At 37.3% G+C, this 14,884-nt stretch overlaps 1 protein-coding gene and 1 long non-coding RNA gene across 2 annotated transcripts; one reads left to right on the forward strand and one right to left on the reverse strand.

Annotated features, from left to right (window-relative positions):
* Positions 1 to 301: 301 nt before the first annotated feature.
* Positions 302 to 855, forward strand: LOC126623539 (uncharacterized). The gene is made up of 2 exons (XR_007623787.1): positions 302 to 518; positions 681 to 855. It is a non-coding gene; the product is annotated as an uncharacterized LOC126623539 (long non-coding RNA).
* Positions 856 to 5,336: 4,481 nt separating this feature from the next.
* LOC126623540 (NADH dehydrogenase [ubiquinone] iron-sulfur protein 8, mitochondrial) lies at positions 5,337 to 9,296 on the reverse strand. The gene is made up of 8 exons (XM_050292451.1): positions 9,083 to 9,296; positions 7,566 to 7,644; positions 7,366 to 7,419; positions 7,161 to 7,252; positions 6,964 to 7,077; positions 6,056 to 6,123; positions 5,865 to 5,976; positions 5,337 to 5,751 (listed from the first exon to the last, which is right to left on the reverse strand). Exons 1-8 carry the CDS (start codon positions 9,134 to 9,136, stop codon positions 5,656 to 5,658), a joined length of 669 nt encoding a protein of 222 aa, XP_050148408.1. The 5' UTR covers positions 9,137 to 9,296; the 3' UTR covers positions 5,337 to 5,655.
* Positions 9,297 to 14,884: the final 5,588 nt, after the last annotated feature.

A 14,884-nucleotide genomic window follows, 5' to 3' on the forward strand; every position in this document is an offset into this window, starting at 1 on the left:
GAAACTTTTTAAGCCCTTGCGCATGGGTTCGAATCCTCCTGCCTCCAGGGTTTCAGAAAAGTTTTTTAATTTTTTTTAGCAATCAACAAACCTTTTAACTTAAAATTAAATATAAATACTTAAAACCTGCTGCTGTGAAGAATCGAACCCCTTCCGTCCAGAGGGGATAATTCCTTCAAGCCAACTTGACTGTAGGCTTGTTGTTGCTATATCTGTACCAGTATATCATTTATAGGTATTCTAATCGCTAATGCTTTATAAAATTTGTTAAGTTTACAAACCCTAGCAGCCGTCACTCATTTTTGAGTTTTCATTCTCAAACACTCTCGCTCCTTCCTCAGTCTCTCTCTCCCTCATCCGCTGCTCTCTCTCCCTCATTCCTCAGTCTCTCTCTCCCTCCTTCCTCTCTTCCTCTCTTCCTCTCTTCAACTCTCCTTCCTCTCTTCCTCTTTCCAACGTGCCAAGTCCATGGTTGTAACATGGATCTTTAGCTCTCCTTCCTCCAGATTTCTTTAACAGTAAGTATTCAATTTCTTCCTTTTTTTTCATTTTCTTGTTTAATTCTTTGAGTGCTGAAAATGGTAGTTTTTTTATTTATTGATTAATAGTTTTTATTTCTTTAGTTTGTTGAATATGCTTTGTGAATTTATTTGTTGGCTTTGTGAATTTATTTGTCCGAGGCCCGCCGATTGGCGGATCTGGAGGAGAAGGATCTCGAAAAGGAGGAGCAGGCGGCGTTGGAGAAGAATTCGGATGAGGTGAAGAAGAAGCAGAGCCGTACGGTCGAGGAGGAGGAGGCGGCGTTGGAAACATGTCATATTTTCTATTTCTATATTATGTTGTGCTTGTTTTGCATTTTTTGGAGGAAAAAAAAAAACCGAAAAAAACCGAAACCGAACCGAAAAAAAAAACGAACCGAAAAAACCGAAAAAAATTTGGGCCGAACCGAACCTAACCGAAATTTCGGTTTGGTTTCGGTTTTGGCAAAAAACCGAACCGATAAGAACCGAACCCAGCCCTAATCCCAATCTATGTACATTGATAAGGTGCTAAGTATGTTCCAGATGGAACAATCTAAGAAAGGTTTTCTTCCTGTGAGACATGGAATTCATCTTTCTAAGTCCATGGAACCTAAGACTCTTGAAGAGATACGGCAAATGAGTATTGTTCCTTATGCTTCCGCCATAGGAAGTCTCATGTATGCCATGATATGCACAAGGCTGGATATCGCATATGCTGTGAGCATTACTAGTCGATATCAATCTAACCCAGGATCAGAACACTGGGCAGCTGTCAAGACGGTCCTTAAGTACTTAAGAAGAACTAAGGACATGTTCCTCGTTTATGGAGGAGCAACAAAGTTGCGAGTGCAAGCCTATACAGATGCAGATTTCCAATCTGACGTCGATGATAGAAGTTCCAACTCCGGATGTGTATTCACTCTAAATGGTGGGGCTGTCAGTTGGAAGAGCAAGAAACAAAGTGTAATTGCTGATTCCACGACAGAGTCTGAATATGTCGCTGCAGCTGAAGCCGGCAAAGAAGCGTTCTGGATGAAGAAGTTCATAACTGAACTTGGAGTGGTTCCAACCATTACATCACCAGTAACTTTGTACTGTGATAATAGTGGGGCGATAGCTCAAGCCAAGGAACCTAGGGTTCATCAAAAGAACAAGCATTTTGACAGGCGCTTTAATATCATTAGAAGATATGCTGCCGATGGGAAAGTCAACACCCTCAAAGTTGCCTCAGCAGATAACGTAGCAGATCCATTGACAAAGCCAATGTCTCAAATCCAACTTGATCGTCATATGGAAAAGATGGGTATTAGATACATGGGAAGGTGGCTTTGAGTGCAAGTGGGAGATTGTTGGAAGTATGCACACAAAGCCACTCATTTGATGTAATAGCTTTTGGAATACTTATTGTATTAAACTTTTATATGTTTAATGAATGGCAAAGCTTATTGTTAATCACTATTTATTGTATCATGTGTTTAAGCAATAAGGGAATCCAAGGAATGTATTTGATCTAAGAGATAAGTGATTTAAGTAAGTTAGATTATCGAGACCTTTCTCTTATATTCATTCCTAAAACGTTCCTAGCCATAGCATTGCCAATTGGGCATTGACAATCCGCTAAGGTTAGTATGTGTTATGTTGACTCAAGCGTGAGTATGACTAGTCTCATGTCATTTAGTGTTGGACACTAAGGCAAACACATAGGTGCTCGAAAGAGTGATCGAGTAAACTGAACAACGATCAAAAGAGAGTTCGAACATACATGTCATGTAGGAACTCGAAAGTTGCAATATGTAAAGTAGTCCTTTGACCTGAGGCATCATTGATGTCTAATGGTTAGGTCCTTGATCTTTGATCATGTCAAAGGCATTCCATTGGAGTGTCCACGGCATTGTTGTGGTCAAGCTACCTAGTCATGTAGGCATATGAATGCACAACAAGGAATCTCTAACCTTCCATGGTGGAAGGAGAATACTCTAAGATATGATTCGAGAGTCTTTGGCCAAAGCATATGAATATGACTTAGGAAGTTTGTTCCAAATCATATTCAAATGAATCATATAGATAAGTATCACATTGGATAGTAGACATGAAACAAACTATCACCTGAAACAATGTGATTAAGAGTATTGTATTAGAGAAAGACCGTATTGCATTGTAGTTGTAACTGGATAGGTTCTCCAATCACTTCTACTTAGCTTGGGTAACCATGATATGCTGCTAGGTGTCAATCATGGTTTGTGGAAGCCCTAAAGATTAGCAAACACTGATTTTAAGGGAGAATTGAAATGTGGTTTCAATTCACAATCGATCGTTAAGAGTAACAATCGTCCACTACCTCGCTAAATAGAACCTAATGGATCGTACACCGAGTAAGGATGTTGGTGAAGAAATTAAATGAAATGGATAAGCAATTAAATGGTTTAATTAAAGAATGGTCAAGGTTAATTAATTAGTTAATTAATTATACGAAATGTTCGTATTGGGCTTGTATGTTGATTTTGGGTTTCGGGGCCCAAAAGCGTTTTGGTCCACAAGGCCCATTATGTTTAAGTTGTATGATAACTAAAACAAAATGGGGAATTAGCCCAATCAATTTGATATGGCCGGCCATTAGGGTGAGAAGTGTCAAACTTGGATTAATTACAAGTTTGCCACTCACATGTGATGAAGTATAAATTCAACTTTATAGCTTTATTTTCATTTAGGGTTTTTCTTGGTGAAATGAGGTGAAACAATTTTCTCTCATTTTCTCTAAAGAGGCCGGCCACCTAGGGAAGGAATAGCTAGCAATCTCTTCTTCCCTAAGTCATCCATTTCATCTTCACATCACATCCTTGGTGAAGAGGCTTAGAGACATCAAGCTTTTGATGTTTTGGAGAACAAATCCTCAAATCCTCAAAGAAGCAAAGGAGCACAAAAGGAGGAAAATCACAAGGAAGATCCAAGGAGCAAGGAGGTGACTTGAAGGCCCTCCACTTGGGTGAATCCCTTGTGTAATCAAGGATGAGCTTCAAGGGTAAAGAAACTCTAAATCTTTCCTTCTCTTTAATGTTGTTAAAGAGTTTATTGGTTCACCATATACTAGGCTTTGAAAGTCATGGGTTTTATGAATTGTTTTTGAATGTATGCCTACTTTAATGTGTTAATAGTTTGCATATGTATTCAAATATTCTCACATGTTCTTAACTAGGACAAATTTTTTCCTTCAAAGGGTACTACGGATTTGGGCTTGTTCTATCCCTACAGATTCTCAAGTGATGCCACACCATCTGCTTCTCGAGTTGATTCTTGCCTTATTGGTTATGCTGACGTATGATACTTAGGGTATCCTCCTCGAGTGATGCGCATTCTTAAACAGGTTATGTCTTTACCATTGAAGGCATCGCAATCTCTTGGAGGTAAACAAAACAGACCTTAGTTGCCACTTCGTTTAACCATGCTGAAATTCTCGCCTTACATGAAGCAACTCGGGAATGCTTTTGGTTGAGAGCAGTAGTGGGCCATATTCGAAGCTCTTGTGATCTTTACCCTGCCGTAGATGTCCCTATGACGATCTTTGAAGACAACACATCATGCATCGAACAACTCAAGAAAGGTTACATCAAAGGAGACAACACCAAGCACATTGCGCGAAGTCCTTCCTTTCACATTAACAACAAGAGCATCAGAAGATTGAACTCATGCAAATCCGTTCACAAGACAATCTGGCCGACCTCTTCACCAAATCACTACCAAAGGTGATGTTTCAGAGGCTTATTCAAGGAATTGGTATGCGTAAACTTTTTGAGTTGTACCATTGCTATTTCTCTTTGGAATTGTGTCAAACTCAGGAGGAGTATCCTAAAGAACACTTGCTTAATCTTAATGTACTTTTTTTTCCCTACGATTAGGGGCAATTTTTCCCATTGGGTTTTTGCTACCTAACTAGGTTTTAATGAGGCACCCATCTTGGGTTGGTCATATCCCTGACGACGTCCCATAGACGTTTCTTTTGACTTTGCATTTCTCAATCATTTTTCCTTAGACTATGGATTTTGTCCCTACTCGGGTTTTTGCCATAGCCTTAGGGGTTTTAGTGAGATTTACTACTTTATACAAGTTCTTACCTTATTGAGAATAAACGTTGTTCCTTAGAATCAATGCCGACGAGTCGACTTCCTCAACTTCTGCATGATGCTGAATCTACCTTGAGTATTTACACACTCAAGGAAGAGTATTGTGAACTTTCCTAATTTAAGTGTGATTGTGTAAATCCTAAATTAGATTTGATTCTAGTTATTATTTCCTATATGGACTTCTATTCCTTGGGGATATAGGATTTCTTCTCTATTTTTACTACTATAAATAAAGGCACTACGTAAGAGGGATAACACATTATCAATACATAATTCCCTTACGATTCTACAAACACATCTCTCCTCTCTCTCTACTCTTGCTGCCGGCCCTCTTCTCCTTGTCAAATAAGAAAGGCTACAACAGATTAAACTTTATCAATTACATTCTCATTTCAGCCTTCTCACTTCTTCTCATGTCACATTTACTCCACTAGCACTCAAAACAAAAAAAAAAAAAAAATTACTTTCAGTTGGCAAATTAAAAATTTAATTATACTAACAAGGGAAAAATTAGTATAATTTTGACATCGTTAACTTCTGAATGTTAGTATAGTACATATAACATGAGGAGATGGTTCTAGAACCCTCCAAAATCGCTTGTTCAGATGTTTTAACAGGAAACCATGTTGAATCCAATGGTTTCTAAATGCTATCGATTCAAGAACAATTTCAATCCCGAAGATTTATCAATGTCTTGACAAAAGAACTAGTAATTCATTTGAAGGAGCTAGAGAGACTGCAGCACAATGAAAATGCTTATCTGGTGCCTACAACATTTTGTTTCTCAAAAGATTTCGCGTTCGAGCATGCTTCATGTGTTTAAAATCTTAAAGAAAGAAACTACGTCGCATTTGGAATCATTACTTACAATGACTGAATGACAATGGTTAAGATATCGCGAAACAAACAATACAAACTCTTTAAGATCCATGCCGGGATCTTATTATTTTTCCACATACTCAACAAGTCGAGAAAAAGGGAGTATGGTAACTAGGAAAGAAACCATGGGCGGAAAATCAGCGGTAAAGGCTTTCGGATCTGAGGTTCTCAGCAATCTCGGTCTCCCAACGATCTCCATTCTCAAGCAGCTTTTCCTTGTCGTAAAGAAGCTCCTGCAACAAAGGCAGAAACAAATGCTTGGATCAGTTGTTACCCAAAGTACGAAAAATAAAGATGAAAACATAGGATTAGTTGCACTGAGTCAATAGAAAGAATGCTCATTAACCTCATGAGTCTCTGTTGAGAATTCAAAGTTTGGTCCTTCGACAATGGCATCAACGGGACATGCCTCTTGACAGAATCCACAGTAGATGCACTTTGTCATGTCAATGTCATACCTAAAAGACTAGATAACTGTGAGGAGAATACGGAGAGGGAAAGGAATGGGGAGGGGAAGAAGGGAGAATGATGCTTCACCTTGTAGTCCTACGGCTACCATCTTCTCGTTCCTCAGCCTCAATTGTTATTGCTTGTGCAGGACAGATCTGAGAAAAGAAAAAAAGAAAAAAAGAAAAAAAATTCTTCTTTGTAACTTAAAATGCTACATTCAGCTGCTCCTGCTCAAACCATATAACATTAACATAACATCTGAACCTAGCCTGTTTAGGATTTGCACAGTGAAATGATTCTGCAAATTCTACGACAGATTGAATTACATCCAAAACAAGAGACTAAACACAAGTGCAGAAGCAGACCATGTATATAGATATATAAGTTTGAAAGCAGAATAATCTGATACGTTACATGTGCGCATAAAAAAATCAGCAAATTCAGAAAAAACACAACCCAACCCAACAATTACAAGTTTTATACAAAACACTTTCAAGAGCTCAATTGGAGAAAGAAAAAAAACCCTCATCCATCCCCTTGTCATGCTCTAATTGATTGTTAGCTGAGAAATCCTTCCTCCATTACCAAGTCAGTTGGGTTTTCTCTAAAGTATTGGGTTTGACGTGTTTATCTCTATTGTGTAAACTTATCAAGGGCTTACATGTGAAAAGTCCAAAAAATATATCAAAACCTGAAAGCAATTAGACATAAATGAGGCACAACTGCCAAACAAAGCCAAAAATTCAATATAGTTTTCTAAATGTGGCCCGGAGGCAGCGTTGTCTGTCTTCTAAGCTCCAGGTATTGCCCAAGATGCCAAAAGCAGCCCAAGGAATACATATCACAAAAATAAAAAGCAAAACCGAAACAAGTATACTGATTTTTTAAACAGTTTTAGCAGGCAGGAGCTTTCACCGTCATATCCTAAATTTATAAGTTGTCTTAAATTCATATTTGACTACCTAGAATACCAAAAGAAAGGTTTCAACTCTTACAGCTTCACAAAGCTTGCATGCAATGCATCGCTCTTCTCCCGTAGGATATCGCCGTAGGGCATGTTCACCACGAAAACGAGGACTCAAAGGGCCCTTCTCAAAAGGATAATTGATCTGCAAAATGAAAGATAGTAGTCATTATTTGGCAGAAAAAGAAGAAAAAAAAAACTTGGTAATGTGTGATGGAAGATACTTACAGTAACTTTTTTCTCAAAAAAGTACTTAAGCGTAAGCATCAGACCTCGAACCATTTCAGTGAGGAACAATGTGTTTATGCTTCGATCAAAAACTGAAGTAATTATCAAAATGAGGCCATTATTTCACATGGCAGAATAATATTGTAACATGAAATCAAGAACAAACATACTGGTATCTTTTTTCTTTGACGGGAAGGGGGATTACCAGAACTCCAGTCCTTGGAAATCTCCTTTGCGAGTTGCTCTCTTTCCTCATCCTCTGAAGTTGGCATAAATAAGTACAAATGTATTCTCAAAAATAATATCACAACATGATGAATCACCTAACACAAACATGATATAGATAAAAGTTTTATCTTGAATAATCATTATTCCAACACTATGTGACCCCACAGAATAGCGAACCTTTTATGGTTGAGAAGTGTTGTGAACTGGATCGCAGTCCATAGTAGGAAGAACTCTGCAATGCTTGGCCTGGTACAACCTGAACAGTAACCAAACAATAGACTGGTAAAATCTTGTGACATATAGCTAAAATAGAATATGAAACAAGTAAACATAAACCCAAAAAGTCTGATAACGCTATCCCTAAAATTATGCTGAAATGATAAAATATATGAAAGGGTTTCCTAAACAAGGAAGACGTAATTTAGACTCATTAGATTTCATTTGAAAGTTGAGAAAAAGAATGCAGATGAAAGAATTGAAGGAGACAACCTCAGACAAGGAATTGTTTCTGACTGTTTCCTAAACAATTGACATATCAAAGATACTGATGGGGATAAAGCATAATGATCAGTTCATTTATTTTTGAAGGTGCAGAAACTAGTATATGGAAAACCCAAATTCAAATAGATAACCAGTTTTTTTATTGTTATTGAAAATGATACGAGTATATTAAAGAAACAAGGAGCGTAGTCACGAAGAACAACCTGGCCCAACAAAACATAGCAAACAGAAAACAACCACCAACTCAAACAAAACTAGGACATACAACTAGTATTTTTAATCAAATATAATTGAAGTCACCAGTCAACTACACCTCAACTTGTGTATAGTTCAAACGCCAAGGAACTCCGAAAAAGCATGAGTGTGTTTGACTTCCACAACTGGTGCTGAGGCATGAGGATATTCAAGTTTGGTAAATACAAATCAGATAGTGTTTGTTTTCCCAAAATATCAAAAACCCATAAAACGAAAATTTTGTTAACCAAGGAAGAATTGGGCTTTCCAAACCCATTCTCTGCCGTTGACATTCAAAAAATCAAAATGATTACCTTACACATCCGCTTATGAATAGTAAAATACAATCTGTGTCCTAATCACTTTCATTTCCAACATTTCCAAATACTGGAATGAGAATCATTGAATTCCACTAACTCCTAAAAACCCATCTCCTGGAATAAATTCCTAAAACCCATTCCAACAAACAAACATACTCTAAATTTCAATAACCCAGAATTTCCTTATTCTCCTTTCATTAGCCCCAAAATCCCCTCTAATTCTCAGAGCAAGTGACATCGCAAGGCATACTCAATTCTTCGATTTTTTATGTCCGTTCCTCTACCCGTGCGAAAAATTAAGGTAGAAAACAAATGAGTTTAACAACAACAATCTAAAGCTCACAACACATATCGCAGTCAGAAAGCAATAATAGTTCCAAAACTATCAATACAATAAATAAATAAAATTCAGATTTTCAATCGAAAAATCTAAAGAAGAAACCAAAGCAAATAGCTCAGTTCTGCTCAAACAAATAGATCCCCTGATCCAAGAAATTTGGAAGGAGTAAAAAAGTTGGGAAATTTAACTTCGATATGTCTCTAAAGGTGAGCATCACGATGGGAGCTTTGGATTTTTAATTTTCTCAGAAACCAAACGGAGGATTAGACAAAGGGAGCTAGGGCAGAGGATAAACTCACGAGCTGTCTGGCGCGGAGAGCCTGAAGAGATTTCCGAGCTAAGATCGCAGCCATGACCGGTGATGGCTGAGTCGATGGGTCTTCTTCTGCGCGACTCGGGTTCGATTTGGGGACGTTGGGAAGGAGCAGGCCAGTGCTAATCAGATGGAAATGGGAATTTCATTTCCGGGTTATAGAGTTCAGGCTATTTCGTCGCTTGGCACCGGTCGGTAGTGGCCACCAAAACGCTGCGCTTTGTTGGGGAATGACCAAGCTCTAAAATATCGATATTATCTCGATATTTCTATCGAAATTTCTGTATTTTTGGACTATTGATATTTCTGATATCATCGATATTTTAAACCTTGATAGGAACTTTATGTGGTACTAAGTCACTCATGTATTTTACCATGCAATGTATAAAATGTAAATTATTGTACTAATTCATTATATATAAATGATTATAGTGTGTTTAAACTTCTTTCATTAATTACTACATATTTTCTGCACTCACAATGTTTGCCAGCTCGATATATAATCAACTTAAATCAGTTAAATCCATCATGCAATGCATTTCCTTCCAATTTTTTGTGATAAACTAATAGATAATTGACTAAATAAACATCCTGCAAAGTTTCAATAAAAATTTCCAAGTTTTTCTTACAATTTCAGTGGTTTTTATTCAATTTTTATCGATATCGATAATATCCCGATATTTCCATCGAAATTTCCGTATTTTTAGATTACCGATATTTCCGATATCATCGATATTTTAGACCTTGGGAATGACCAAGGTCAAACATTCAAACTCCGTTTGATAACTATTTCCTTTTCAGTTTTCATTTCTTTTTGTTTTTTTTTAAAGCAACCAAATAAGTTTTCACTTTTAAAAAAAATAAAAATAAAAATTGAAAAGCAAATGGTTATCAAACAGCTCTCTTAGCTATGCTCCCAAAATTAAGGTGAGAAAATTATGATATGTAACTATCATGATGTGGTTGAGTGGTTGATGACGAATTTCAAACCCGTATTTCACAGGCACATCTTAGGGTCAATTTCTAATGCTGGTGAATCACACGATGGTTGCCATAGGAAGCTGAAACGCCTTTATGAGTCTTTACGACCCTCCAAAGGGTAGTCTGGACGAAACTACCAGCTGATCTCTTTTTTGAAAAAAAAACAAAAAGAAAAGAAAGAGATTATGAATGTCAAGTTTTTCTGAAATGTACGTGTCTACATTACCTTCCGCATAATGTATCATCAACTCAAGTGATATAAGAGTTTATTTCTATTAGAGCTTAATTAACTACTAAGTCCTAACCCTCATATTTTCTTATTTATTATATATACTTTTATCTATTATCTATTATTAAACCCTCATTGTCAACTTTTTCTCCTTTTTTTTTCTATTTTGCCCTCACTTTTGATCCACATTATTGATAAAAAGGAGGGTAAAATAGTAATTTTGTACCTTTTGACAAAATGACAATCATATTCCTATTTTTCCTATTTTACCCTATTTTTATACTTATTTTTCTAATTTTACCCTTACTTTTGAAACACAATATTTACATAAGAAGGACAAAATAGTAATTATGTAATATTAAAAAAAAATGCACTTGTTAAGAGAAATTGTTCACACACACAAAGTATGTGCTCTTTGTTAGTAACTAGTCAGATAACAATGTTTCTCGATGGTGGAGTAGATGCAACCACCTAATCACAATTATATTCAAAGTTAAAAATATGATGGTAAGGCTGCTCTAGGTTTTTTGTTTAAAAATTGTTTAGGAAAAACTAACCTTGCAAGTTCTTTTTCTATTGGTATCTCGAACGTCTTATTGGCTGAAGCTTTAGAGTTAAAACAAGCATTTATTCCAAGATTTTAATCTAAATTCTTCAACAAAAAGCACAAGTACCTTGCTGAATTCAATCTACTATCCAAAATATATGGTATTTACTGAGATAAATTCCCAATATCATATTTCAACATACTTTTAGAGAAGCAAACATGGCAATTGACGCTTTTGCCAACTTATGATATTGTTGACCCTAAAAACTACCAAGCTTACGTGGCGCGCAGACCGAGTAATTAATGAGCTAACTACGTCATTCGGTTGTGTGCGGGGCGTGCCAACTCGACGGCCGAGCTCGGCCGGGGAGTAAATTTATTGATGTCGAGTTGAGCGCGCTGTTGACTTCTTGATCTTTCGACTGCGGCCGAGGAAGGAACACGTCTCGGCCTTCGGGTTCTAGAGTCTGAAGATAAGGCTGCTAGTTATACGAAGTTCAATATCAAATTCGGCTTTCAACGTGCCGAATATAGTAACCTGTAACACCTCACTTCGCCAAGAAGGCTAATAAGATGACCTCTGCCAATAAGGATTCAGAAATCCTTCTTGACCGAGACTTGGATAGATAATTAGTCGACCTCGACGCAATGCTGTTTATCCAAACTAAAGGTGTTTCACGGTCGGCTGATTCTACAGCAACAGTGCTGTTTATCCAAACTGAAGGTGTTCACTGGTTGCATTCACAGTGCTATTTATCCAAACTGAAAATGTGTTGGCGAAAAACAAAATAAAAATCTCAAGGTTGTTGAAAGGTTTCACGTAGAGCGAGAGTTTGTGCATGGCAGTTTGTGTGTTGAATTGGAGGGGTTTTACGATGCACAGTGCCTCTATATTTATAATGCTGCTCTCGCTGATGGCCAAGTCGTAAATCTTTGAGTCTCCTGATGTGTCACGGCTATTAGAAAATAATCTCTTAGTCTTCTGATGTATCACGACTACTAAACTAAAGCAATCCCTGAGTCTCCTTACGCCACAAATCTTTAATATTTAAATACACCACATCTGACCAACACGCCTACCCCTTATCCCATCATCATGTGATCAATGGTTAAGAAATTACCATGTCATTATTTTCTGATAATTAGCTTTCCATCATGTCCATAGGTTGAAGCCTACTCCTTTTTTTATCTAGATATAACCATCCTAATCACATCACATCACCATCTTTCACCTTTATCCCATGCATGGATTAATTGCATGAAATTAATCCAGTATTAGCTGCACTGCCAGATACCAAATATCACATCATCATTCAAATTGGGATTTAGATAAATATCAGGTTTAAATAATTTAATATATTACTAAGAGATAATATCATGATTAAAATCACAATATCATTTCTTAATAATAATTAAAAACCATTTCAACCACTTTATCTTTTAACGGTATAAAATCCTGCTCATTAAACGGCCTTGATTGCATGTGCTGATAGCGTAAATTTGAGTCTAAACATTGCCCCCAGTTTCCTTGAGCTTCGGCTCTTAAGACGAATGGTCAAGGAAATTAATCATTTATGCGTGGCTCTCTACTGTTAGACATGTTACTCGGCTACCAACTTCATTCAAGAGAAAAAGAAAGCGAAACCGAAAAACATGGCTTTGTTAAAACCAATGTGACGACCCGTCCTAATTTTCCTATGTAATTTCTCCCCGAGTATGTGTATTGACTATTATGCCCTTATGGCAAGTGACGTGGACATATTCATATTGCTTTTATTTTATTTCTCACTATCGCATTTAAATTGTACACGTTCTTACGAGTGTACGTAAATTTTTATCAGTGTGAAAACATTATTTCGGATAGATTTTCGATACCCTTTTATGTACAAAATCTAAACTTTATCCCTAGCCTTCTATTTAGGCCATCCCTTGCACTCCACCAATCTCATCCACTCCCTCTTTGCAACAACCAATCAGAAAAAGCAAAAGAAAATAATTCTCTTCCTTTTTTCTCTCTCTCTCTCTAACTCATATACTTTCTTTCTCTGCAAACCCCTCAAACGAGCTTCAAAGCTCATAGATCCAACCCAAAAACCACTCCATTGTACTCATCTCAGTCCCACGATCACAACCATGTTCTTAAAACCTGGAATGGACAAGTTTTCAATGTCGAACTCGTGAGGTCCGAACTCAGTGATCTGAGTTCATAGGATTTCAGGCCGAGTTAAGGAGTTTTGAAGGTAGAGGAAACCTTCCCACAACTCCCGAGGCCCCTAGGACATTTTTGAAGAAGCTTAGACGTCGAAACAACTGAGTTTTGAGGAGCTCAGTTTTGGCAAGAACTTTCAAGGCGTTTTCCGGCGACCTCCGTCCACTTTTTGGACTCCAAACAGGTATAACACGATTCTACACTTCACTAGCTTCAAATCCATATAAAGTACGTAAAAAATGGTTGAGAAATGAAAAAGAATAGTGAGTTTGAAAATTTTCCAAAAAACCGGTGAAAAATCAAGTTACAGACGGCGGCGGACGACAGCGACGACGAAGACAACCGAAGAAGGAGACAGAATATTCCGTCAGAGTTGACGGAATATTCCTAATGGCGTCAGGTAGCGTCGTTAACTTTTGTTAGCATTTAACTAAATATTATGTGGAATATTCCTGACGGCGTTAGGCTAGCTGACGGCATTGGCCTGCGCGTGGGGGTGCGTGAGCTGTCCACAAATTATTTTAAAAATTTGGGGATGTTCGCGACGTCGAGTAGGTCACGATGGTATATTTAAACCCTAGGTTTAAGCAAACTATGGGGGTTTTATTTAGATTTACGTATATGTGCTTTAATTAATTCTAAATTAGTTATTTCACATATAGGGGAAACGTATCCCGAGGACGTTCGAGGTCAAGCTAGGCTCGGGGCTACGACCTAGCGACGTACTTATGAGTGGGCAGTTTATTTTTATATTTATACGTATTTATAGTTTCCAAAAATGGGGTAAATACATCACTTTACGTATATATTGCCAAATAATTGATAACTACTATATAATTATGATAAATGCTGTTATATGGTTGGGATATTACTGTCATGACATTCATATATATATTTGTACATGCTCATCTTGCTGCATTGGTGTTAGTACTCGCCCTAGGGCCAGGGCCAGTCCTTCACGTGTATGTTCATATCGCACCATTCGCTATCCTTGGATCCAAGTTAGGTGCCAGTCTTGTCGGGTAGATTGCATTAGCCAATCCGACTTGTATGTGACCGTGCTTCTGCACCAGTCTTCACGTGATCGTAGTACTAGAGCATATTGATTACACCCAGTCCTATTCGTGCCAGAAATTATCTGTTTGAACTCGTGTGTCAGCTTAGATGGATGAACACTTAGCTATACTTGATTATCACATGATTATATTATTGTGGCATTTGATACATCATGACTTGGCATATTTCTGGTTATAATACTATTATAATGTTGTCGTATTATTGTTTACATACGTACATTGTATGTTTTAAGGAAACTATACTTGTTTTACGGCGAGGGGTTAATATATTCGAAAATAAAGGATTTTGTATAAGCATTGTTTTGCTGACCCACTCAACTTTGTTTTTCGCCCCTCTAGGACCTAAATAGCTGTACTTTTTGTGGCACTTAAGGAATCTCAGCAATTCAGACATTCTTTTTTGTTTAGACGTTTGAATTTATCACTGTTGTGTAATAAGTGTACTTTAGTTACTTTGACTAGTCTTCTGTAGTCTCACTGTCTTTTATGCTTTGAATAATTGTAGTGGGTTCTTCTCACGATTGAGCACTCTTTCACTATTTAGTATAATTAGTTCTAATTAGTTTTAAATTTACTCACTTCTTACATCATTTACCCTTATGGCTACGTCACCTTACTGTGATGGCCAGCATGCTTCGACCTTCCCAGGTCGAGGTGTGTCAACCAAGGTTGTTGATGCACAAAATCAGTGAGGACTTTGGTACAACAGAAAATGTCAAGTTTGTGACCTTCGCTAGATTACTCCG

Source organism: Malus sylvestris, chromosome 5, assembly GCF_916048215.2.
Source record: "Malus sylvestris chromosome 5, drMalSylv7.2, whole genome shotgun sequence".
NCBI lineage: Eukaryota > Viridiplantae > Streptophyta > Magnoliopsida > Rosales > Rosaceae > Malus > Malus sylvestris.